Genomic DNA, 21,836 nt, shown 5'->3' with positions numbered 1-21,836 from the left:
AAGATGAATGGTTATCTCTGTACTTGGGTGACGTGTGGAAGGCAGGCAGTTCCCAGTTTGGGGCTGGCTTGTTTAAACTGACAGCATCTTGCCCACTTGAACCGTTAGATAACAGGAAAAGATAGCATGGGGGGTGTGTGCTCTTTCAGGACTGGAAGAACGTGAAGGTTTCAGACAGGCAGGTGCTACTGTGGTTAAAAGCAAGCGCTTTTGTGGTCAGGCAGTCTTGCTTCAGTCGCTGCTGGCTGGACTACCTGTGTGACCCGAGGTATAGTACCTCTCTAAATCTGGGCTTCTAGCCAATAAAAAGAGGCTAAGAAGAGAATGTGCTTAGGAAGGATATCCTGGAATTAAATAAGATGATACGTATAAAATGCTTGACACAGGACCTGGACCTGATACTATAGCCTGGGCTACATACACAGTGAGACCTCATCTCAAAAACAAAACAAAACCCCTACAATGAATGGTATCGGAGGCTGAGAACAGGGCATACGCAGATTGGTAGGTGACTCAGAAATTCTTGCTGGGAAACCTGTGGGTTTTTTTCCCCCAATCTTGAAGACCTGGTGCAGTCACCAGAAAGACTAGGGCCATGGTTGTGGCTCATGGAAAAGGTTCCTTGTTCCCTGTCATTTTAAAAGACAGAGCAGGCTGGACAGTGGAGTCACAGACCTTTAATCCCAGCACTCTTGAGGCCGAGGCAGATAGATCTCTGTGGCCAGTCAGTTTGAGGAGTCCTGCCAGGGCTACACAGAGAAACCTATCTTGAAAAACCAAAACAACAAACAAACAAACAAACAAACAAAAAGACAGACTAGGTCTGATCCAGCTGAAATGGAGGACTTTTCACAGGGAAGATACAGGTATATAGAAACCGTCTTCATTTGTGTTTCCAAGGCACAAAGTCTGAACCGAGATAGAAAGACTCTGCCCACTTCTTGGTTCTCGTTGGGGACCTAGGGGGTAGGGGGTGGGGGTGGGCAGGGAGGATCTTTGGACTAGGAGGAGGGTCTAGGGCCTGGGAATACCTTCAAGGACAAAACCAATGATGAATGGGACAGGACTCAACAGAGGAAGTTAGGAAATGTGGGTGAGGCCCCTAATGACTGTGGAACTGACTCATGGGGGCAGTCCCAGCTTGAAGGCCTCTTTGAGATCTAGCATTCTATCAGGCAAGAAGCCAGCTCTGAGACCCCAGGCAACTGAGTGCTGCCAGTTCAAGCTCTAAGACCCCAAGGAAACAGTCTGGTTATTGTCTGCCAGCCTGCCCCAACTCCCCCCGGGTGAGGAAAAGGTCCTCAGGGGCCAGGTGGTTCCCCAAGAAAGATGCTGTCAAGTACCAAGTGTCTCCCAACCTCTGGATCATCAACCATCGCTCTGGACCTTGTTGCCAGGGCTCCCTGTCCTCTCCCAGAAAGTCTGAACCTACAGGCTTAAGGATCCTGGAAGCCATTTCTTAATGAACATCAAAGCGATCGTTGAAGTAGAGTGCTCATTCCTATCTGGACGCCCACAGTGGCCTGGAATCTGGTGTTTCCCTTACTGGAAAGAGCAGGGGCCCTGAGAGGTGGGCTGGACTGGGGAAAGGCTGACTGAACACAGGAGAGAAAACTGAATAACGGCTCACAGTGTTAGGCTCCTTGATGGTGACATCCAGATTGGCCGCCTCACTTACAAAAACAGCTCACACCTGATGGATGCACAGAGGGCCCTTAAACCCTAATTGTACTCCCCGACCTAGGAAAAGACCAGAATGCTAGGTGAGGCTTGATTTTTTTTTTCCAGCCGCATTTGAGAAATTCGCTGTGTCAGAGAAACTAAAAGACTAAGCAAAACCTCTGAAAATCCAAGCCCGATTATTTCATCCACGTGGCACCAGAACAAGCCAGAAGGGGTGTGGGGGGCGGGGGGAAGAGTCACCCGTCCCGCCCTTAATGGGAGGAAGGGATTTGCCGGGAGCGCAAACTCTGGACAAGGCCCGGTCGGTGACCGGGCGCGGCGGGAGGGAGGGATCCAGAGAAAGCCAGCCTAGGCCACAAAGCCGCTGAGCCGCGGCCCCCAATCCCCGCCCCTCTCTGGGCCACTGCGGTCCCTTTAAGGGCCAAGAGGTGCGCGGTCTCTTTAAGGCAGGTCCTGGTGGTTTCTGTTTTCTGAAGGAAGTGACGGGGGGTGGGATTGAATGAAAAGTGCTGAACGGAGTCCGGAGCTCAGGAATCGGGGCGGCTGGGGGACACGCACAGGGGGCGCCGTCCGGGACTCCGGGTGCGTGGCTGTGCGCGACCCACGTGAATTCGCAGCACGTCGTGGGGGAACCTCCGGATTGAGTCTCTCCTCTCGAGGTGGGGACTGCCGGGAATCCCCGAACCGGACCCCCAACTTCGGGCAAACTTTGTAGGCGCGTCTCCCCTCCCCACGCGGCGCGCCGGGGCCCCCGGGGATGCGGCCCCCTGGCCGCCGCGACGTCCCCTCGGCGCGCCCCGCGCTGCCGCTGCTGCTGCTGCTGCTGTCGCCGCTGCTGCTTGGGGCGCCGCACGGCGTGGGCGCGAGTAGCGGCGCTCCGGCCGAGCTGCGGGTTCGTGTGAGGCTGCCCGACGGCCAGGTGACTGAGGAGAGTCTGCAAGCGGACAGCGACGCGGACAGCATCAGCCTTGATCTGCGCAAACCCGACGGCACTCTCATCTCCTTCATCGCGGATTTCAAGAAGGTGAGGTACCACCACCGGTCCCGTCCCACCCACCACAGGGGGCCGGGCGGGAGGCTTGCGATCTTAGCAGTCCGGCGTCCCAGGCACCCTCAAGCGTGCAGAAGAGAAATTCAGTGCTGAAAGGAGGACGTGACTTGCCCAAGGTCACCTTTCTAACTCGCTGCCCACTCTCTAGCACCCAGATCTAGGTCTTTATTCTCGTCAGTGAGCTCCTCTAGCATTTTGTTGCTTGGTTCTGAGTAACCAAGGCCCTTCTCACGCACTGATCAGTTTCTGTGCCCAACTGACACACCGACAAAAGTACTTGTTAACAAGGCCTCCCTTCTTGCCACAGCCTCTGTGACTAAAGGGGGAAATCCACAGGTGGCATGAGAACCTTGGCTCTCCCTGTGGCTGTGCGGTGTGGAGTTAGTTTCCTTTCCTCGGCTGCATTTGGCAAGGAAGCGGTTTCAAGACCTCCAGCCTTGAGCACCATTCCGGGATCGCTTTCCCTGCAGAGCTGTCTGCCCTGGGTCCCTCCCAAGTCTAGTAGCAGTTCTCTCCTCTGTGACCTGAAGAGCTGAAATGCTTGCAGCTAGAGGGCCTAGGAAGAGTTGGGGGAGGGGAAGGGAGGGCATGGGGAAAGGATTGTCCTTGTCTCTCAGCCCATGCCTGACAGGGGCTGGTGAAGTTCACAATTTTGCTGCCCCCCTCCCGTCTATCTCTCTCTGTCTCTGTGGGTGTGGTGTGGTGGTATGGAAAGAGAGAAGGGATGCTAGAGTTATCAGGAAATGGAACTCCAGTGTGTGAGTGATAGACAGTGACCCAACAACCGAAAAATCTGGAAGAAATGAAGGTGAATACCACCCCTGTCATCCCAGGAGCCTAAGACAGGAGGAATACAAATTCAAGACTATCCCAGGCTACAGAGTGAGACCTTATCTCATGGTTGGGGGGAGGAGAGTCTTCTACTCATCCACCCTCAACTCTTCCCCCCCTAAAAGGAGGCCTGCATCCCTCTGTCTTTGGGGGAAGAACAGAAATGAGGAATATCCAGGACCAAATTGCTACCCCTCCCTTTGCTTCCTCCTCTCCCCCCTCCCATTCCAAAACTGGAAATATTTGGAGACCTTTTGGGGGGGCAGAGTTTGGGCTGCCAGCTAGGGATCCTGTGAGGTTGCCATAGGCATCAGAGGTACGGGTGAGATCCAGGGTTGGGTGGGGTAGAGATGAGTCTGTACTGATGTTCTAGCCCAGGCCCAGGGAGTCCTGATAGAGGACTTAGCAGAATGGTAGCCAATGCTTGTCACACAGGCCCAAACTGGGTTCTTAGATGCAAACAGAACCAGTGAACCAGTGTGTGGAGAAAGGGGAGCTGGTCGCCCGGCATGTCCCCTGCTTGCCCAGCTGAACTTTAGGAACATTTTGTCTGTGGTGTTCCAGGCAGAATCAATCGGGAGTGGGTATCTAATCTCCCCTCTAAGCCTCTGACCTAAAAGCCAGCCACAGAATGGACTGTTAGTTTCCCACCCACATGCCCGGGTGGCCCTGCGCTGTGACCATCCTGGAGCCTTGTATCTGTCCCTGGGCCAGAAGTCAGACAGCCAAGCTGGGTGGGGCATGGAAGGCTAGGAGTGGAGTAGAGATTTTCTAGCCTCTGGCTACAAAAGGTTGTGATTGCTCTGCTCTTAAAGGACACCAGGAAAGGAAGCACCAGCGATTGTGATGGGCTGGTGGCCTGCCCCGGAGGTGGGAGACTGGGAATTGGACATGGGGTGTGGGGGACATCTTGCTGCTCAGATGCAGGGAACATTCAAGTGCTCCCTTTAATCCCCATGGTAGCTCAAACCTTCACCCTGTTTTCCGAAGTCTGCTTTGCAGGTTAACCTCTGACCCAGAGCTGGCATTTCCCACCTGCCCCTGGCATCTTCAATTTCACGGAGGGCAGGGGGTGGAGAGGAAGAGGAGAAGGCACAGAAATTAGAAAACCAGCTGTCAGAGGACGTCTTTGGCCCCGGCTAGGGTGGAGTGGGGTACACAGAGACTAGGGAGGACAGTGTTTAGTCTACGCCAGCATGTCGCCTCTACTGGCCAGAGCCACTCTGTGCCTGCCCTTCCTACAGGCTGCCCGTCTTGCTCACTTCTCAAGGGCTCTACCCTCAAAGCCTTGGTTCGTTCTGTCTAGAAGTAATTAATGATTTTTCTTGTAGAAAACAGCCCAGAAGTTGTGTTTTTGTGCACCACCCCCATTAGGGAGATGTTTTAGGGGAAAAAAAAATCCTGAATCTTCTCGGGAATATCGATGCTTGCAATCTGATCACCATTGGGAGACACAGTACAGACTGAATGAGGCAAGTCTGCTTAATCACCTGTGAGCTGGTCAAGGAGGCCAACCTCTGTCCAGCTGTTGATCTCTCTGGGCCTTCATTTCTTCTTCTGTAAAATGGGTTAACATTGCCACCTGGCCTGAGGCCTTGGGCAGAGCCAGACATAGAGCAAATCATATAGGTATGCCCTCTCTGCTCCTCAGGAAACGAAGAAGCCCCTAGCTAGCTCAGAGGCTCACCCCACTTCTCACCCAGCCTCCTCCCTGGTCAGTTTGGATTAAAGAGGTTGAAGGGTAAGCAAGAGATCACAGAGAAAGTCCACGTGGAGCCTAGGGAAGACTAGAGTCTCTCTTTGCTTCTTGTCTTTTTCCTGACTTGGAGGCAAGGTCTTCAAATAAAGCCCAGACTGACCTTGACCTTGAACCTCCTGTGTGGTCCAAGTTAGTCTGAAACTTTTGTTTTATCTTTAATTTTTTTATACAATCTCACTATGTAGTGTGATCAAAAACTTTTCCTGGGGAGATGCTATACACAGGTCTATTCACCCCAAATAGGGAGTCTAGAACAGATGAACATACCAATACCACCAAAGTCCAGCTTGGCAAACCAGTGAGTTTTCTTGGGGTTACCTACAGGCATATGGATGAGGAGTTAGTTACAGGAGCAGAAATGACTCAAGGCAGATGCATCACCAAGGCCCGCTGCAGGCTCGGTGACCACTCACAAAAGCATCCTCGAAGCCTGAAGGCAGCCCAGCAGATTGGAGAGTGTCCTTTCAAGGTGCCTCAATTGTTCTAAACTTCTTTCAGGCCGTTTGTCTTTCCTGTAACTAGGCTGGTCTGAGCATCTTCTTTGAAACGAAGTTTTTATTATTTACTTTTATTATTTACTTAGAAACGAGGGGCCTAGTGAATCAGGTCAGTTTCAGGGACTTCCGGAAACTCTGTTGAGTTGCTTAACTTCCTGCATCAGGAACGTCCCTGAAGGATAGAATGTTTCAATATCCCAAAGAAATTGTTACACAAGTCTAGCCTGGCTAGACCTCTTACCTGACTCACAGTCTCAAGAGATAGGATGGTAGGTGCGACCCTCCACTAACAACCACCTTCTGGAAGCTGCTGAATCAATGGCTAGCCACCCTTTTAGGACAGCAGTCAATCTTGGACTGAGCAAACCTAGGGTTTCAGTGTCACCCTTGAGCAGGAGTGGTCTTGACCTTTACACAACCCCTTCCCAGCCCTGCCTTCTTCCCAGATAAGTATCCAGGACTGACTCTTCCCTACCTTGCCTGCATCCTGGCCCGAGGCTGGTAAAGCAGTCAGTCATCTGTGGGACGCTAGAACCTGGACCTGGCTAGCAGATCCCATGAGCAGCATAGAATGTCCTGTGTCACCTGGTTGTCCTGTGTCCCCTGGAGCTCTTCCTCAGGCTAATACTCACCAGGTCCCCGAGCTCTAACTGAAAGAATGGTTGCATGGCACGGCTCAGTGACTTTGAAGAGTCACCTGGGGAGTTTGCAGGTTTCCAACACCAGTTGAACTCCTCCTCACTAAATCAGACATCTGAACAGGAGAGCCAGGCAAATAGGTTCTTTAAGGAATGTCAGGTGAAGGTAGGGACAGGAAATTGAATGCCAGCCTGGGCTACTCAAGATCCATTAAAAGAGGTGTGTGTGTGGATGGGGCTCAGTGGATATAGTATTTGCCTATCATACAGGAAACCCTGGGTTTCTTGACACCACATAAACTGAGCATGCACGTCTGTAATCTAGCACGTGGGAAATAGAGGCAGGACTATGAGTTGCTCAAGGTCATCCTCAGCAATTAGTGAGTTTAGGACCAGCCTGGGCTACATGAGATTCCCCCTTCCCCACACAGTCTAATGTGTCAGTGTTGGCTGAGGTATTGAACCCAGGGCCTCATGCACGCTGCTGCTGCGCCTCATACCCTACCCTCTCCAGCCCCCAATGTACTATAAGCAGCCATTATTCTCTGGGCCTAAATCAATAGGAACTCTAACTCCTAAATAAATATAGTAAGCAACATTCTTTACACAGTTTATCATCCAGGCCCTACATATGTAATCTGACCTGCGTGTATACAGCCATTGAACACAGTGATAGCAGCCATGCTACTATCCCTGCTCAGGCTGCTTATCTGACAGCCCCTCTGAGTTCCCTCCCCCACACTGGTATCTCTGACAAAGCTCTCTGTCCCCCTATCTGAATGTCCAAAAGCAGGGGAAGGGATGAGTCACAAGGAAAGCTGCCTGGTTTGGGAATGGCCGCAAGGGGAAGGTGGTATTGTTAGATATGAAGAAAGTCATGTGTGACAGCATTGGGGGGATTGGGATATGGGGGGGTGGGGATTGAAGAGGAAAGGGATCCTGGGGTGCCAGCATCAAGAGCCACATAGCTCAGCTATGGCTCACCTCAGGGTTACTCCAAGGGGACAAGGATCCAGGGAGATTAGAATTTTGCTTCCCCTTTCTGGGTACCAGTAGTAAGTGGAAGCCAGAGGAAGGAACCATCCAAAAAAAAACCATCAGATTCCCTGTCCGAGGTCAAAGGCAGGGCTCCTGTGGGATGTAGCCAGTGAGGACCTGCAGTATTCACATGGACACTGTCGCAAGAGACTGTCACATCATACAGGTGTAGGACAAGAGAAGCTTTGAAGGCCCTAAGTCCTACCCTGTCTGTGTGGAGCCCCCTATGGTTTGTGGTGTGGAACATATGCAATGGGTTGGAGAGCAGAGGGCAATAAAAGTGTATGTATGTGCATGCACGCACTTGTGTGCCTGAGTGTGTGTTCGTGTGTGTATGCACGTGTATGTCTGTGTGTGTGTGTGTCTGTGTGCACGTGTGTGTCTGTGTGTGTCTCTGCGTGCATGCCTGTGTGTGCCCACACATATGAGCACATGTGCACACGTTGGTGGGTACATGGGCATGGGTACATGTTCGCGTTTGCACACGTGTGTTGGAGGCCAGGGCTGCCATCAGGCGTCTTCCCCCACCACTTTCAACCTTATTAGTTTTAAGCCAGAGTCTCTCACTGAACCTTATGGATTCAGCAAGCCTGGCTGACCAGTGTAACTTTAGGAACTCCCTTGCTTCTCTTTCTGCCCAACATGAGCATTGTAGGCGTGTGCAATGTTCTTTACACGGGTATTGAGGATCTGAACTCAGGTCCTCATACATAGCAGGCGATTTGCCAACTGAACCATCACCCAACCCCCTAGAAGTGCTTTTGAGGAAGGAGAACTTCTGCAGCACAGGGCGTTTTCTCAGGAGTTAACAGGAAGTAAGGAGACCAGGCTGTGTGTGGGGGGCTCTTGGGTCCAATTCTAGTCCTTCCTCCATATCTGATGAAGTCTCCTTGGGTTGAGGTGCAAAGTCTGACCTATGGTTCAGTGTGCTCCCTGGCCTGTGGCTAGCATCTCCTAGCCCTGATCGAGATGCTATGTCCAGATGAAGTCCTATCCTGATTCTTGGTGAAAACCACCACTAGGAGCCAATGGTGTAGCCTGTTGGAGAGACTGCTAAGAGAAGAAGGTGGAATTTGTAAGCTCACAGACACTTACTCCACAGACAGGCAGGCAGGGGACCCAACCTGGAGATGCAGACTACATAGGTATAATATGGCTTCCTGCACTGAGAAGTCCCTCCAAAACCACCCGTGGCTCAGTCATCTGCATTGCTGCACCGTGAAATACATTTGCCTCATCCTGCAGATGCACAAACTGAGCTTGAAAGCGACCTTGGTGACGAGGTCTGTGACGGCTGGCTGGTGGTGACCCAGGATTAGCTCCCGGAGATCTTTGTACCACATTCTGGCTAACTGGGCGACTCCAGCTCTCTGAGTACGTTCCTTCCAAAAAGATGAAACACACGGTGGAGTGGCAGGAGTGCGGAAGAACCCTGGTGCACAAGAATCTACAAACACTTCCTTATTTGCAGTTGGTATGGGCCCTGTCTCCCAGTCTCATAACTGCTAGGGGACCCAGGCTTCCTCAGCAGTTCCGGGGGTGGTCCAGGAGGGTGAGAGACCAGGCTAGCTTTGAAAATAGGTCCCAAATACGTCCAGTTATTCTCTGCATTTTTTATTCAATTTAATTGATTGATTGATGATTGATTGATTGATGGCTATTTCCTAGCTGTGTGATGCAACAGGTAACTTAGTGTCTCTGAGCCTAGACTCCATTTCCTAGGCAGAGTGATGGAGGAGGGCTTGCAGAGCCAGGGACCCATAAGAAGTGTAGTTCCAATGCAAGCCACCAAGCAGGCCCCTGGCCCCTCCACTACATCTCCCCAGAGAAGTATGACACCCTGTGTCAGGAGCCCTGAGTCAGCTAGACTGTGGGGAGCAGTTGATCCACATAAAGCCTCACATTGTTCTTCTGGGGCAGTTGGGATGGTGGTGACCTTTGGGATTTGGCTGACAGAGCACGAGGGGCTGTTAGGAGGTCTGGGGACTGGCTGTGAGGGCTACTGGTACTGGCTAATAGTCATACTAACCCTATAACAAGAAGCCTCTGTCCAGGCCTGGATGAGGTCTGTGTATGCAGTGGGGGGATGCATTAAGTCTCCTGTAGCATCCTGCCTCTGGGTTGAGCGCATCTACTCCTACTCCTGGGAAAGTAAGGCAGAGCTACAGAGGGGCTCCTGACCGTTGGACAGCCTGGCTAGGGAACGCTCTAACTCCCCAGTCCCCAGCCCCACCCTAATGAAGCTGGGCCCTGTCTAGTCATGAAGCAGTCCCAGCCAGGAGCGGAGGAATAAATATTTAGATTGGCCCGGCCTGGGCCCCAGAGTCACGCGGTCTGGTGATGAGGAGACCAAGATGACAGCATATTCCCAAGAGACGGTGAGCCCCAACTGTCCAGTAGCAAGGGGGCTGGGGTTAGCAGAGGTGGGGGTAGCTGCTGCTTGTGGAGGCCCTGGAGCAGCGAGTGGCCAGTAGCTTCTGGCCTGGGCTGTGCCACACATACATGCATGTAGACACACACGCACGCACACACACACACACACACACACACACACACACACACACTGTGGAAAGGCAGCTCTGCTCCCTGGGTCCCCTCAGTTTTCATCTGCTCCGTAATGGAAAGTGATAGCAGCAGAGTCTGAGACAAGCACCTAGCTGCCTGATGCCCCAGGAAGCTTCTAGAACGTGTACCACAGCAGGGCATCCTGAGAGCACTGAAAGCTAGGAGCTGGGATCTGGGAGCCTGGGAGGGTAAGGGGAGCTGAGATGTGTGGCTGAAGGGCCTTGGTGAGGAGAGCGGTGAGGCCGTGGGTGAGAGGGCGTATGAGCCAGAGCCTGCTGCGTGTGAAAGTGGAGCAGGAGAGTCATAGAGGGAGGGGGACGCAGGAGACCAAGGAAATGTGGCTGAAGTAGAGGGTGTGGGATTGACTCTTCATCGTGGAGAAGCTGAGGAAGAGCACTCAGCTGCCGTGGCGTGTTTGAGTGTGTGTGCATGTGTTTGTGTGAGTATGCGTGTGTGTGTAATGGGAGCCTTTCTGTGAGGAGAGGAGACTGAGGAACGGCAGATCTGTGTGAAAGATGGCAGCCTGTGGCCTGAGGGCAGGGAAAGCCAGGCTAAGTCTGGGGGCGTCAGCCGAGGCTTGATTTGATTTGAGAATAAAGAAAGAGCCCGATAGCAGTGGCCCAAGCCGCCATGCAGTGTGTTACCGTCTTCCCTCACCCAGTCTGAAAGGCAGCTATGGGAAGCCATGCTGCTCCAGCCTTGACCCATCAGGGTCAGGCCTCCCTCCGCCAGCAGGAAACACTCTGTGGGCCTCTCCGGGAAAGTGGCCTGGAGGGCCCACACAGGGTGTCTCCTGTCATGGGTGTTTTTCCAGCACAGCTGCCTGCCGTCATTTCCTTGTTCCTGTGGAACCTCCTCCTCCAAGCTGAACCCAAGAAGCCCCCACTGTGGGAAACGCAGTGGGTCTCACAAAAGGTGGACCGGTGTGGGGAAGACGCAGAGAGAGGAGTGGAATATCCATCCCTCGAGTGGTGCAGAGCCCCGACCCGAGAGCTGGGAGGTCTGAGTCTCTACTGCTGGCCTTACTGCTGTGCGACTAGTAAAGTCCCTTGCCTCTGTTTCCCCTCTGGATCCCCTCTGGAACACGAAATAGTAGATGTTGGGCTATAGACCTGCAGGAGTGCGGCCCCTCATCCCCCCCATAGATACGGCTAAGAAGATAAGGCTGGGAGATTAAGGAGGGAGAATCCATTCACTCAGCCAGTGAGTGTGGGGCTCCTGCCCTGTGCTAGCTCCTGGCTACCACATAAACAGGCTGGAGCCTTGACCCCAGAGGGCCTGGATGAGTCACTGCAGTGCAAGGACAGTGATTGGCTTTTGAGTCAGGGAATACTCTCCGGGGCACAGTCAAGTGTCAAGCCAACTTCATACCAGCCCTAGGCTCGACTCACCAGTGACTTCCAGTGACCTTTAAGTCAGTTAAGCCCAGACCTTTAGCTGGTCCCTAGACCCTAAATCCTGCCCCCTTTGCTATCTGACTCTTCAGCCACCTCCCACCTACCCCCCAGACCCCACCCCAATTCCCTCTCCATCTCACCGGGCCTAGTGCAACCCCCCCTCGCTGTTCTCAAACCCCCTTCATACTCTTCTTGCTCAGTGGTCTGTGCATGGTTAGACATTTCTGGAGAAAGCCCCCACCCCCATCTTCTAGTGGGCAGGGGTGCGCTGCCCTGAGATGTGCTCCTGGGAGGGAAGGTAAATGCGGCAGGCAGGGCACTGGGAAGGTGGCTGTGTAGAGCTGGAGGTCCTAGCACAGGACCACTCAGAGCCGGTGATGCCTGCAAGCTGAGGCCTAAGAGGACGGACAGATGGGGCGGGGCATCCCCCACAGAGTAAGGGGCTTGCAGGAAGGACCAGGGAGTGACCCAGCACTGCTCTCTCTGGAACTGTGTTTCAGTACATAAGTAGCACGGGATGCCAGCCCGTGCTTTATAGTAAAGAGTGTGATAATTCTTAGAGGGCATTAAATGCTCAGAGGACAGTAAAATGGGGTGGAACTGGGATGGCAGGACTTAAAACCACACTCCAGGCTGGAACAACCTGCATTCTTTACACTGACTCAGTGCCCTCACTGCAGGGAGCCTTCCCATCCTCCACACACACACCCCCACCCCGCCCATCCTCACAAGGACAGCTATTCCCTTATCCATCCTTCACCTCCCCGGCTGTCAGCATAAACTTGAACTCCAGGCCTTTCACCCTGGCTCTGAAATTGATTGTGTGAAGTCAGCCTTCTTTACCTCAGGAGTCCTTTAATGACAGGGCCTTTGGACTCGGCCATTCCTTCATGGCCTTGCCTCTGGGATTGCCCTCAGTGCTCTCCCAATGATGCATGCCAGCCTCACAGGGGTCATCAGACCTGCCTGGGCCCCCAGTCCATCTATAGAAGAGTCTTTACCACTTCTCAGGCCCGGAGTAGATGGCATTGGAAACAAGGGGTTGCAGTGTCGGAGAAACTGAGTCCTAGCTTGTGTTCTGAGCTGGGCCAGGTCTTCTCATGGCTCGCAGCAGTCTCTCAAGGCAGTACTGTTACTGGACCTGTTGGCAAGTATGGAAACTGAGACTCGAGACTTCACATAGATTCATTGGAGGTTACACATGGTTACTGGCCAGAAGCAGCAAGGCCGGCATCCGATGCAGGGAGTCCTGGTTCTTAGCATTATATCTTAGCTATATGTTCAAGCCTACATGTGCCTCAGTTACACACAGGACTTCAGCAACCCTCCCTGACCCTGCCTGGCCTCTTCTTGCTGTATACCCCAGCGTTTCCTTACGGACTGAAGGTCCCTGGAGAAAGGACCCTATGGAAGACTCCCAGTTTGGAAGTCCCAGCCCAGACCCTAAGCCTCTCTTTCTTGCCCAGTTGTGCCATCTGTCTTGGGCTTTTGACAACATCTGGGTGAGTCATCCTAGGGGACTCCAGGAAAGGAGAAGGTCTTGGAGCCAGGTTTCCATCTGGCCTGGATTCAACCAGATCTTAACATCTGGGCAGATGTTCTCAAAGCAGGGGAGCTCTTTCACACTGTCCTAGGTGTTCTGGAGCCTTGCTAGTGGGTCAAGCAGGGAGGCTACAGTCAGAATATGATGCCCAGTCCTTTCCTGGAGCCAGCAAAGGACATGTGGCTTTGGGGGAAAACAGGACCAAGAAGATCAGAGAACCTAGGTATAAAGGGGTTTCTCACAGGGCAGTCAGAGGACAGGAGGTATTTCTGCCTGCTGTTTTATTGTTCCAGGTTATGCACAGAGTGATAGTAGGAACTGCCATGTTCCTAGGCAATCAACCAAGGATTTAGGTATGGTGGCCAAGTGAGTGTGACGGGAAGGGACCCAGGTTCTAGTCCTACGACATTCACTGGTTCTGTGGGCCCGAGCTTCAGTCCATCCATTCATTTATTCCTCCCTCTCAGCCTTGCCGCCTTCCTTCTCCCTCCTTCCATTTGGCCTTCAAACAAAAATGTCTCTTTCAAATTGTCTTCTTCAAGCTGGCCATCCTTCTGCCTCCACTTCCCAACTGCTAGGAATACACCGCACCCACTCAGCCTGTTTCTGTAGTTGGACATCAGGGAAATTAGACTAGTTGGTCCAGGGGGCAACTGTGCTTTCTGGGGAAAGAGCTCAGCTGTGGGACAGCCTGGGCTACCTGGTTAAAATCCTGGCTGTATTTCCCCTAAGTCCTTGGCCTTGAGTGAGTTACCCAACTCAAGTTCTGTCATAGAGCTCTGCCTCTGTTGTGGAGAAGACCTCTGAGCCCATGATGCAATGTGTTTGAGGCACAGTAACAGCAGTTTCTCTTTCCCAGTTATCCCCTTCAGTGACTCTTTGTCCTACACAGTGACAGAGGACTTCCTTCTGTGCCCACGCAGCTTCTCGTGTTGGTAGCACGTGGTGGTTGTCATTGCTGTTAGTATCTAATTCAGAAACAGGGAAGGAACTATAAAGCAGGTTTCGTGCACACTCTGTGTGTGTGTGTGTGTGTGTGTGTGTGTGTGTGTGTGTGTGTGTGTGTGTGTTTGTCTGTGTGTGTGTGTGTGTGTGTGTGTGTGTGTATGTGTGTGTGTGTGTGTGTGTGTCTGTGTGTCTCTGTGTGTGTGTCTGTGTGTTTATCTGTTTGTCTGTGTCTCTATGTGTGTCTGTCTATGTCTGTGTGTCTTTCTGTCTGTGTTGTCTGTCTCTGTGTGTTTGTCTGTCTCTGTGTGTGTGTCTGTGTCTGTGTATCTTTCTGTCTCTCTCTGTGTCTGTCTCTGTGTGTTTGTCTGTTTGTCTATGTCTCTGTGTGTCTGTCTGTGTCTGTGTGTTTGTCTGTTTGTCTGTGTCTCTGTATGTGCACACACGTAGATGTGTATTCATGTACACGCAGATGCACTTGAGCACTCGAGTGCATGTGAACATATGTGCATCTGCATGTGTGGAGGAGGCCAGTGGTCAACCTCAGGCACCATTGCTCACCATGTATTTTGAGAGAGTCTCTCACTGGGACCTGGAGTTCGTGATTAGACCAGCCTGGCTAGCCAGTAAGTTCCAGGGATGCTCCTGCCTCCACCTCCCCATGCCGGTATCTCAAGCATGTTCCACCACACCCATTGTTTTCACATGGGTGCTGGGGATTGGACTCAGGTCCTCATACTTGTGTGGCGAGCACTTTATCCACTGAGCTATCTCTTCAGCTCCCCAGGCAGAGCCCTTCCAGCCTCTGGTCTGGCTCTAATGTCTAACGCCTTTCACTCCTTGTGGTGGGCGGAGGGTATCTCCATTCACTGAGCCCCGCAGCAGCCCTGAGAACGCTGGGCACTTGGTTCATGTGTCCGTGAGAAGACAGCAAGCAGTACCCAGATAGGATTCAGAGGGGTGAGAGCTGCAGATACCAGTGAAGTGGACTTTGGATCCTGCCTGAGGCTCCTCCCAGGCACTGCCTGACTCAGACTCTCGGAATGGGAGGTCTTTTGTGGAATCCCACCTGGCAGAATTGTGCCTGGCTAGAATGGGACCTGCCACCGGCAGATCATCCTCCAGCGTCCCCTCAGCCGACCCGAGTTGACGGAGGATCAGATGGCCCAGGCTGGCAGGACAAGGAGATGCCAACACGGTGACCCGAGAAGGGATTTCCTGTCAGAGGAAGTGGGTGTTAAGCCGAGCTGATTCACCTTCCTTCCAAGGCTCTGGGATGAGGAGCCTCACGGAACTTTTCTCCCCAGCTGGGCCTCAATTTCTCCTTTCTAGGATATCGCTCTCCACGCGCCCATCCCCAGTTGTTGCATTTAAAGGAAGTGGTTGTATAAAGCCGTCTCTGGTAAAGGCAGTCAGGGAGACCCCTTGTAGAGTTACAGTATTGGTGAAATCTATGAGAAGATTATTAACAGGGCAGTGGTGACACACGCCATTAAGCCTGGCGTTCAGGAAGCAGAGGCAGGGGATCTCTGAGTCTGAAGCCAGCCTGGTGTACATAGTGAGCTTCAGGACAGCCAGGGCTACCTAGAAAAACCCTGCCTCAAACAGAACAAAAAGAAAATGGACACTTGTCACAGACCATCCCTGACCTTTGCTGGTCACTGCAACAATGACAGTCACCTCTGCTTACACTGCTGAATACTGTCATTCCCTCCAGGTCATCAGCTCCACCCAAGCCTGCCAGATATGTGAACTGTCTGTCCCCTATCACAGTGAAGCCTGGGAAAGCCTGGGGCAGCTAATACATGAGGCCTAGTGGTGGAGCCCTCAGCCCCTCCCTGTATCTAGAATCCCGAGGAACACTCTGACCCTGCTCTCCAAACACTTGGGCATTAGCAGTTGCACAGTAAGCCCTCGATGAAGGGGGCTGCAGGTGAGGCAGCCCAGGGTACAAGTGCAAAGCAATGAAAACTTAGGATGACATCACCTAGTGTCAGGGCAGAGCTGTGGGCACAGGGACCAGGAAGGTTCCCAGCCATACTTACTGAGCTCAGGGTCCCGCCCCTCCCGCAACCCCTCCACCCCCGCCCCCACCTCCACGGAAGGGCTCTTCCCAGATTGAGACCCCTTCTGAGTAGGACCTACTAACTTCCTTCTCCTCAGCAGAGTTAGGAAGGCACTGGTAGGTGAGATAGAGATTAGGGGGTGGGGTATGCAGGCAGATGTAGCCGAGGGTTCTAGCTGCAAACGGACTGCAAAAGATGCCTGAGGCTCTGCCCCTTCTTCCTGCCCCAGCCTCTCTCATGCCTCTCTCATGCGTACTGTGATTCAGAATAGGAAGGAACCACTGGCCCATTGGTCATGCCACGGGTTATCCCCATAGGGAAGGAGGAAGTGGAGAGGAGGGGAAAGGTGAGCCACTCCAGCCTTGGAAGACAGCAACAGCTGCAGCTGCCTGCCTTTGTCTCCACAATCCCTAATGGAGGTGGGGGGCTAGGGCCCGACTGAGTGCAGACTACCCAGAGCTTTTCAGAGGCCCGCCCCTAAGGGCTACAGAGTAACAAAGTCAGAGAGAGCTCTGGAATGCATGCTTGTAAAAAATGTATGTAGCCCCTCCTCCTCCTTCCCATGGTGCTTTGATTAAGGACTCTTGGGTCCCCACCCAGGAGAGGCCATTAGTGATAGGTTTTTGTTTTTGTTTTTTTTTTTTTTTTTGGTGCCGGCTCCTTTGAGATTAAGGTCTGTCTGGTCAAAGGGTTCTTTGGAAAAGCTCTCCCGGTGGTTCACTTTGTCAGTTCTCCAGAAAGCCGTGGAAACATTTGAGGTGTGACCTCTGAAGTCACAGGGTGTGAATGGAAAAGATAAGCGGTTTCTTCATTCTCTGAGGAAGGAGGTATCTTGAGGGCAGGCACTGGTACAGCATCCAGGCCTGTCCCGCTCCAGGGCTGGTCTGGGGCCTTCCCCTCCCGCTCGCTGGTCTCCATCTTCCTGCCCTTCCCTTGCAGGATGTGAAGATCTTCCGAGCCCTGATCCTGGGGGAGCTGGAGAAGGGGCAAAGTCAGTTCCAGGCACTCTGCTTTGTCACACGACTGTACCACAATGAGATCATCCCCAGTGAGGCCATGGCCAAGCTCCGGCAGGTGAGTGCCCACCCCTGGCCAGGCCCGACCCAGAGCCCCACACCTGTAGTCACTGGTTCTCATTCATGCCCCCCCAAACCGTCAACCCCTAGATCTTCCTCCCCACCTCTTAACATTCACTCACGGAGAGTCCTGACTTCCTGATTTTGCTCCCAACCAAACTGACTACAGAGCCCCGGATCTCTACTCTGTACTGTGGCCCAACTCCCAGGTCACCCCAAACCACTAATTCAGGTCCCACTCACTCTTTTCTGGGTGGAGATACAGGGATTGGAATTTAATACCCCCTGTCCCCTGTCCCTCATTTGTGACACTGGACAAATGACCTTGCCTTCATGCCTCAGTCTCCACATCGAGGACCTTGGTTAGAGCTAGAACTCATCCGTGAAAGTGTGTCAGTAGACATTGCTTGCAGCCCTTCATCCCACTGACCTGTATGGATCCCTCCCTGGAGTTCCGGCTTTCCCAAGCTTACCTAAGCGGACCAGTGCTGCAGGCCTGCCTATGGCATCTTTCCCTCCAGGGCCCTACGTTTTGTCCACCCTGCTCTGAAAGACTTAGTCCCCTGGATTCAGAAAGCACACGGCCCACACTGTCCTGTTCCCAAGAACAGCTTGTCTACCTTATTATTAACCAGTGCCACCTTGAGCTTGCCAGAAAGCCCCAGAAATTTAGGAAGCAAAACCAGACAGGCTCTGACCGCCTCTAGGGTATCAGTTTCTCAGGTTGGGCTTGTTTCCCCCTACAACCTAAGGAAATGATGGTGACATATGTGTCCCTGCCTTGTGTCTACAGAAAAACCCCCGAGCGGTGCGGCAGGCTGAAGAAGTGCGCGGTCTGGAGCAGCTACACATGGACATCGCCGTTAACTTCAGCCAGGGAGGCCTGCTGAGTCCCCATCTCCGCAACGTGTGTGCCGAGGCCACCGATGCCATCTACACACGCCAGGAGGATGCCCAGTTCTGGACAGAGCGAGGTCAGCCGGGGGTGGGCAGAAGGGGAAGCACAGAGGGGGTGGGGGAAAGATTGCCAAGTGACTCTGTTGTATGAGAGAGAGAGAGAGAGAGAGAGAGAGAGCTACTGAGTCGCTTCTGGGAAGGGTCACATGGACACACCCGGCTTCCATAGCTGGTGGTGGGTAGATCAGTCCAGCACTAGTGAATGTGAGTGTGCAGTCATGAGTGACGGGCATTCTGGGGGAGGGTGAAGCCCCCAAGGTAGGCTGTGATATGTCGGAAAGGCTTTCTAGAGGAGGTGGTGCCTATGTGGCAAGAATAAGAAGACTCACAAAGGGCAACCCGCTAGGTCCTGTGAAAGACTCTTCACCACTCTTATTACTACATGTACTGAGGACACTCATGTTCCTATAGGTCTCTCTGCTGGGCACCTCTCAGAACTCAGCATCTCACCAACCCTGGTGCCAGCATCTCTCCCAGAGCCCTCAGGGGCCTCCTCCCACCTCTGCAGGGCCCCTGTGCAACACTACTGGCCCCTCTCCAGGTCCCTTTGCTAGGACTGTCAGGTCCTCTGTGTATGAGGGACAGGGAGATTCAAGCTGCATGCTCCTGGGCCTTCTGCCCAACGAGCTGCACATAGAAAAGCCTGCCTCTCCCAAGGCAGGGCTGGACTTTGTGGTCATTCCCATAACACACCCGTCTCCACCAGAACACATCCCACAGAAGGCACAAGCCGGGCATTAGTACCTCAGAAGCTGTTCCGTCCCATGCCTGCTAAGCAGAGCCCTGGCCAGGCCCCTGTCACTGCCCCAGGACTCCTCATGAATGTTCTTCTTATGGTCATACCCACCCTGTTCCTGTCATTCCATCCCTGCCCTACCTACTTAGGTGCCATGTCCTTTAGGTAGTTTTTTATTTAAATCATTGGTGGCCCTATGGTCCAGTGTAGGCTATGCAGTCAGGTCTGGTTTGGGCCCTGACTTCCCTTTCACACTACAGTCCCAACCACACCAGTAAACTCTGGACCAATTCTGAATCCCCGGTACACAGTAGAGACTCACTGGATGAGGGTACTATCATTTAATGTTGCCCGCTAGGCTAGCCTCAGGCCCAGGGCTCACCCGTGTTTGTCCCTTGGACAGCCTTGGGAGGGGTAGCAGGGGAGAGGGCTATCCTGGGCTAAGGCGGTCCCGCCTTCTTTTGCTTGCCTTTTTCCCCAGGTGTGGACAGTTCTGTGTTCGAGCCTCTGCTCAAGGAATTAGAACAGGTGGAATTACCTCGTTGTGGACAAGTGGGGGACCGAGGAAAGCCCTGCATCTGCCATTACAGTCTGAGCCTGGCCTGGTACCCCTGCATGCTCAAGTACTGCCACAGCCGTGACCGGCCAGCGCCCTACAAGTGTGGCATCCGAAGCTGCAGGAAAAGCTACCGCTTTGACTTCTATGTACCTCAGAGGCAACTGTGCCTCTGGGATGAGGACCCCTAACTGCAGGACCCAGGACCCAGGATGGATGCTTGGGCCCACAAGTCCTTCACTGACCACCAGAGGGCGATGCAACCCAATCTGAGACCTTAGGTCTCTTCCTGAGCCTCTGCCCCTGAAGCCATGGCCTCATCTGCATGACTTAAGAGAGGGTTGCAGTGTGGGCAACCCTGAGGCAGCCCTGAAGCCTAACTGCGCCCATCTTGAGGCAGAGGGCGTTAAAGCAGTTCTCCAGACTGGTACCCTTGCCTCTCCTTTCCCCTGAAGTGCCCCACATAGGCTGCTTTTGTGGAACTTGTTCTGGAGGCGTGGCCCTGCAGCATACCTTTTCACCAGCAAGGGAACCAGAGAGGGACAGCTGAGGACTCATGTCCCAGCTCTTGTGTCCAATTATAGTGCCTTCTTTCTACCCTGGGAGCAACGGGGAGCAGGGATGCCGTCCCCAAGACCCAATTTGTGTGCCTTTTCTGAGACCCAACTTGGATACTTCAGCAGGCACCGATTCTTCCTGCCTCTGGGCTGAAGAACTTTGGCAAGGTTCTGGGGCAGGGAGGGAGCATGAAGTACAAGGAAAACTTGAATTCCAGATTTTTAATACGAAATATTTATCATTTGTACCAGAAATAAAAGTCTTTTAAGTTTTCACTCACCTGATGGCTCCAGCCTAGACTTTCTGAGAGAATTTTGTCCGATGCTGCCACCTCGTGTCAGAAATGTGCCATTACATCGTGCCAGTCTGGGCAAAGCCACTTCTATCTCTCCCCGCCACACACACATACACACATCGCAACCCCGGCCAGGCCGCCCCCAAAGCAGCTTCTAAAACTCCTACTGTGTGCTCTGTGAGTCTCTGTGATTAAGATGATGGAACAGGGGAACTAGGAAGGACTCAGGAGCGCATGCTGCTTTTTTACAAAGGACCCAAGTTCAATTCTTTACATCCACTTCCAGGGTGGGGAGGCTCACGGACACCTGTATCGTCAACATAATGGGGGTCTGCCACCCTTTTATGGCCTCCAAGGGCTCTCACGCATGAAAAAATAAAATAAAAACCTTGGAGCTGGAGGACGGCTCAGTGATGGGAACACTGGCTGCTCCCATCTTCCATGCCCAAGACCCACGTGGTAAACCTGACGCCCTCTTCTGGCCTCCAAGAGTACTTGCAAGTGGCGCTCATCCATGCAAGCAAAACACCAGTGCAAATACAAATAAGTTATATAAATGATGAGACAGGGTCTGAAGACAGCTCATTTATAGAGCATTCGCTCAGAATGGGCAAGGCCATGGACTTAATGTCCTGCACAACAGAACAAAAAAAAGAGAGAACAGATAAGCCAGTGAGTGATCTTAGAACCAGACTTCCAGCATCCACATCTGGGCCCTCGATGGAAGTCATGGTGCTCACTGGTAGTTCCTGCACCCAGGAGGCAGAGGCAGAAGGTTCTATGCAAATTAAAGGCCAGCCCACACTGCATAGCAAATTGCAGGCTGGAGGCAGCTGTACTTGGGAAGACTTCATGGAAGAGCCCGGGTGTGTGCTGAGGCTAAAGGACAGTGAGTTTAGCAAGGTGAAGGCCGCAGAGGCTTATGGGTAACTAAGCCTCTGATTCCACAGAGGACCCAGCTCCTCAGGGGAGAGGAAGCAGACTCAAACCTTCTTCATAGGCCTTGGGGAAGGAAGCAGCAGAGTGCAGAACAGTTCCATCTCTCTCATGGCTCCGAAAAAAGACTGTCTCCAGGCTAGACCTAGGTTTGCTGGACCAAGGTCTAGTGCAGGATCTTTGGGGAGGCAGCCTTATCAGGTTACCGAGCCTGCTGCAACCTTGCCGGCAGACAAGAAAGGAAGCCCATCTGTCCTTTTTGCTCTCTCCCTCCATCATGATCTTTAACATCTGCTCTGGATGGGAGATGGTCTCCTTCTGTGGATCTCTTCCTTCTTTCCCTCTCCCATTTGACTTCCAAATGTCCAGAAGTAATGCATTTCAAAATACATGTTTTGCCAAACATAGTTCTAGGCTAGGGCTACAAAATGGGAACTAGTAGTAGTAGTAGTAGTAGTAGTAGTAGTAGTAGTAGTAGTAGTACAAAATGGGAACTTGTAATAGTAGTAGTAGTAGTAGTAGTAGTAGTAGTACAAAATGGGAACTTGTAATAGTAGTAGTAGTAGTAGTAGTAGTAGTAGTAGCAGCAGCAGCAGCAGCAGCAGCAGCAGTAGTCATAGTCATAGTAATGCTTCAAACCAGGTGTGGTGGCACTTGCCAATGATCTTTGGGAGGCAGAAGCAAGATGGTCAAGAGTTCAAGGCCAGAC

At 52.7% G+C, this 21,836-nt stretch overlaps 1 protein-coding gene across 1 annotated transcript; it reads left to right on the top strand.

Annotated features, from left to right (window-relative positions):
- Nucleotides 1-2,026: 2,026 nt before the first annotated feature.
- Nucleotides 2,027-20,175, top strand: Oaf (out at first homolog). Its single transcript, XM_032910352.1, has 4 exons — nt 2,027-2,707; nt 16,953-17,087; nt 17,883-18,063; nt 19,264-20,175. The coding sequence occupies exons 1-4, from the start codon at nt 2,441-2,443 to the stop codon at nt 19,527-19,529; spliced, it is 849 nt and encodes a 282-aa protein (XP_032766243.1). The 5' UTR covers nt 2,027-2,440; the 3' UTR covers nt 19,530-20,175.
- Nucleotides 20,176-21,836: the final 1,661 nt, after the last annotated feature.

The sequence above is a fragment of the Rattus rattus genome, chromosome 8 (genome assembly GCF_011064425.1).
Source record: "Rattus rattus isolate New Zealand chromosome 8, Rrattus_CSIRO_v1, whole genome shotgun sequence".
NCBI classification, from domain to species: Eukaryota; Metazoa; Chordata; class Mammalia; order Rodentia; family Muridae; genus Rattus; species Rattus rattus.
This window is presented reverse-complemented; position numbering and strand designations above follow the sequence as displayed.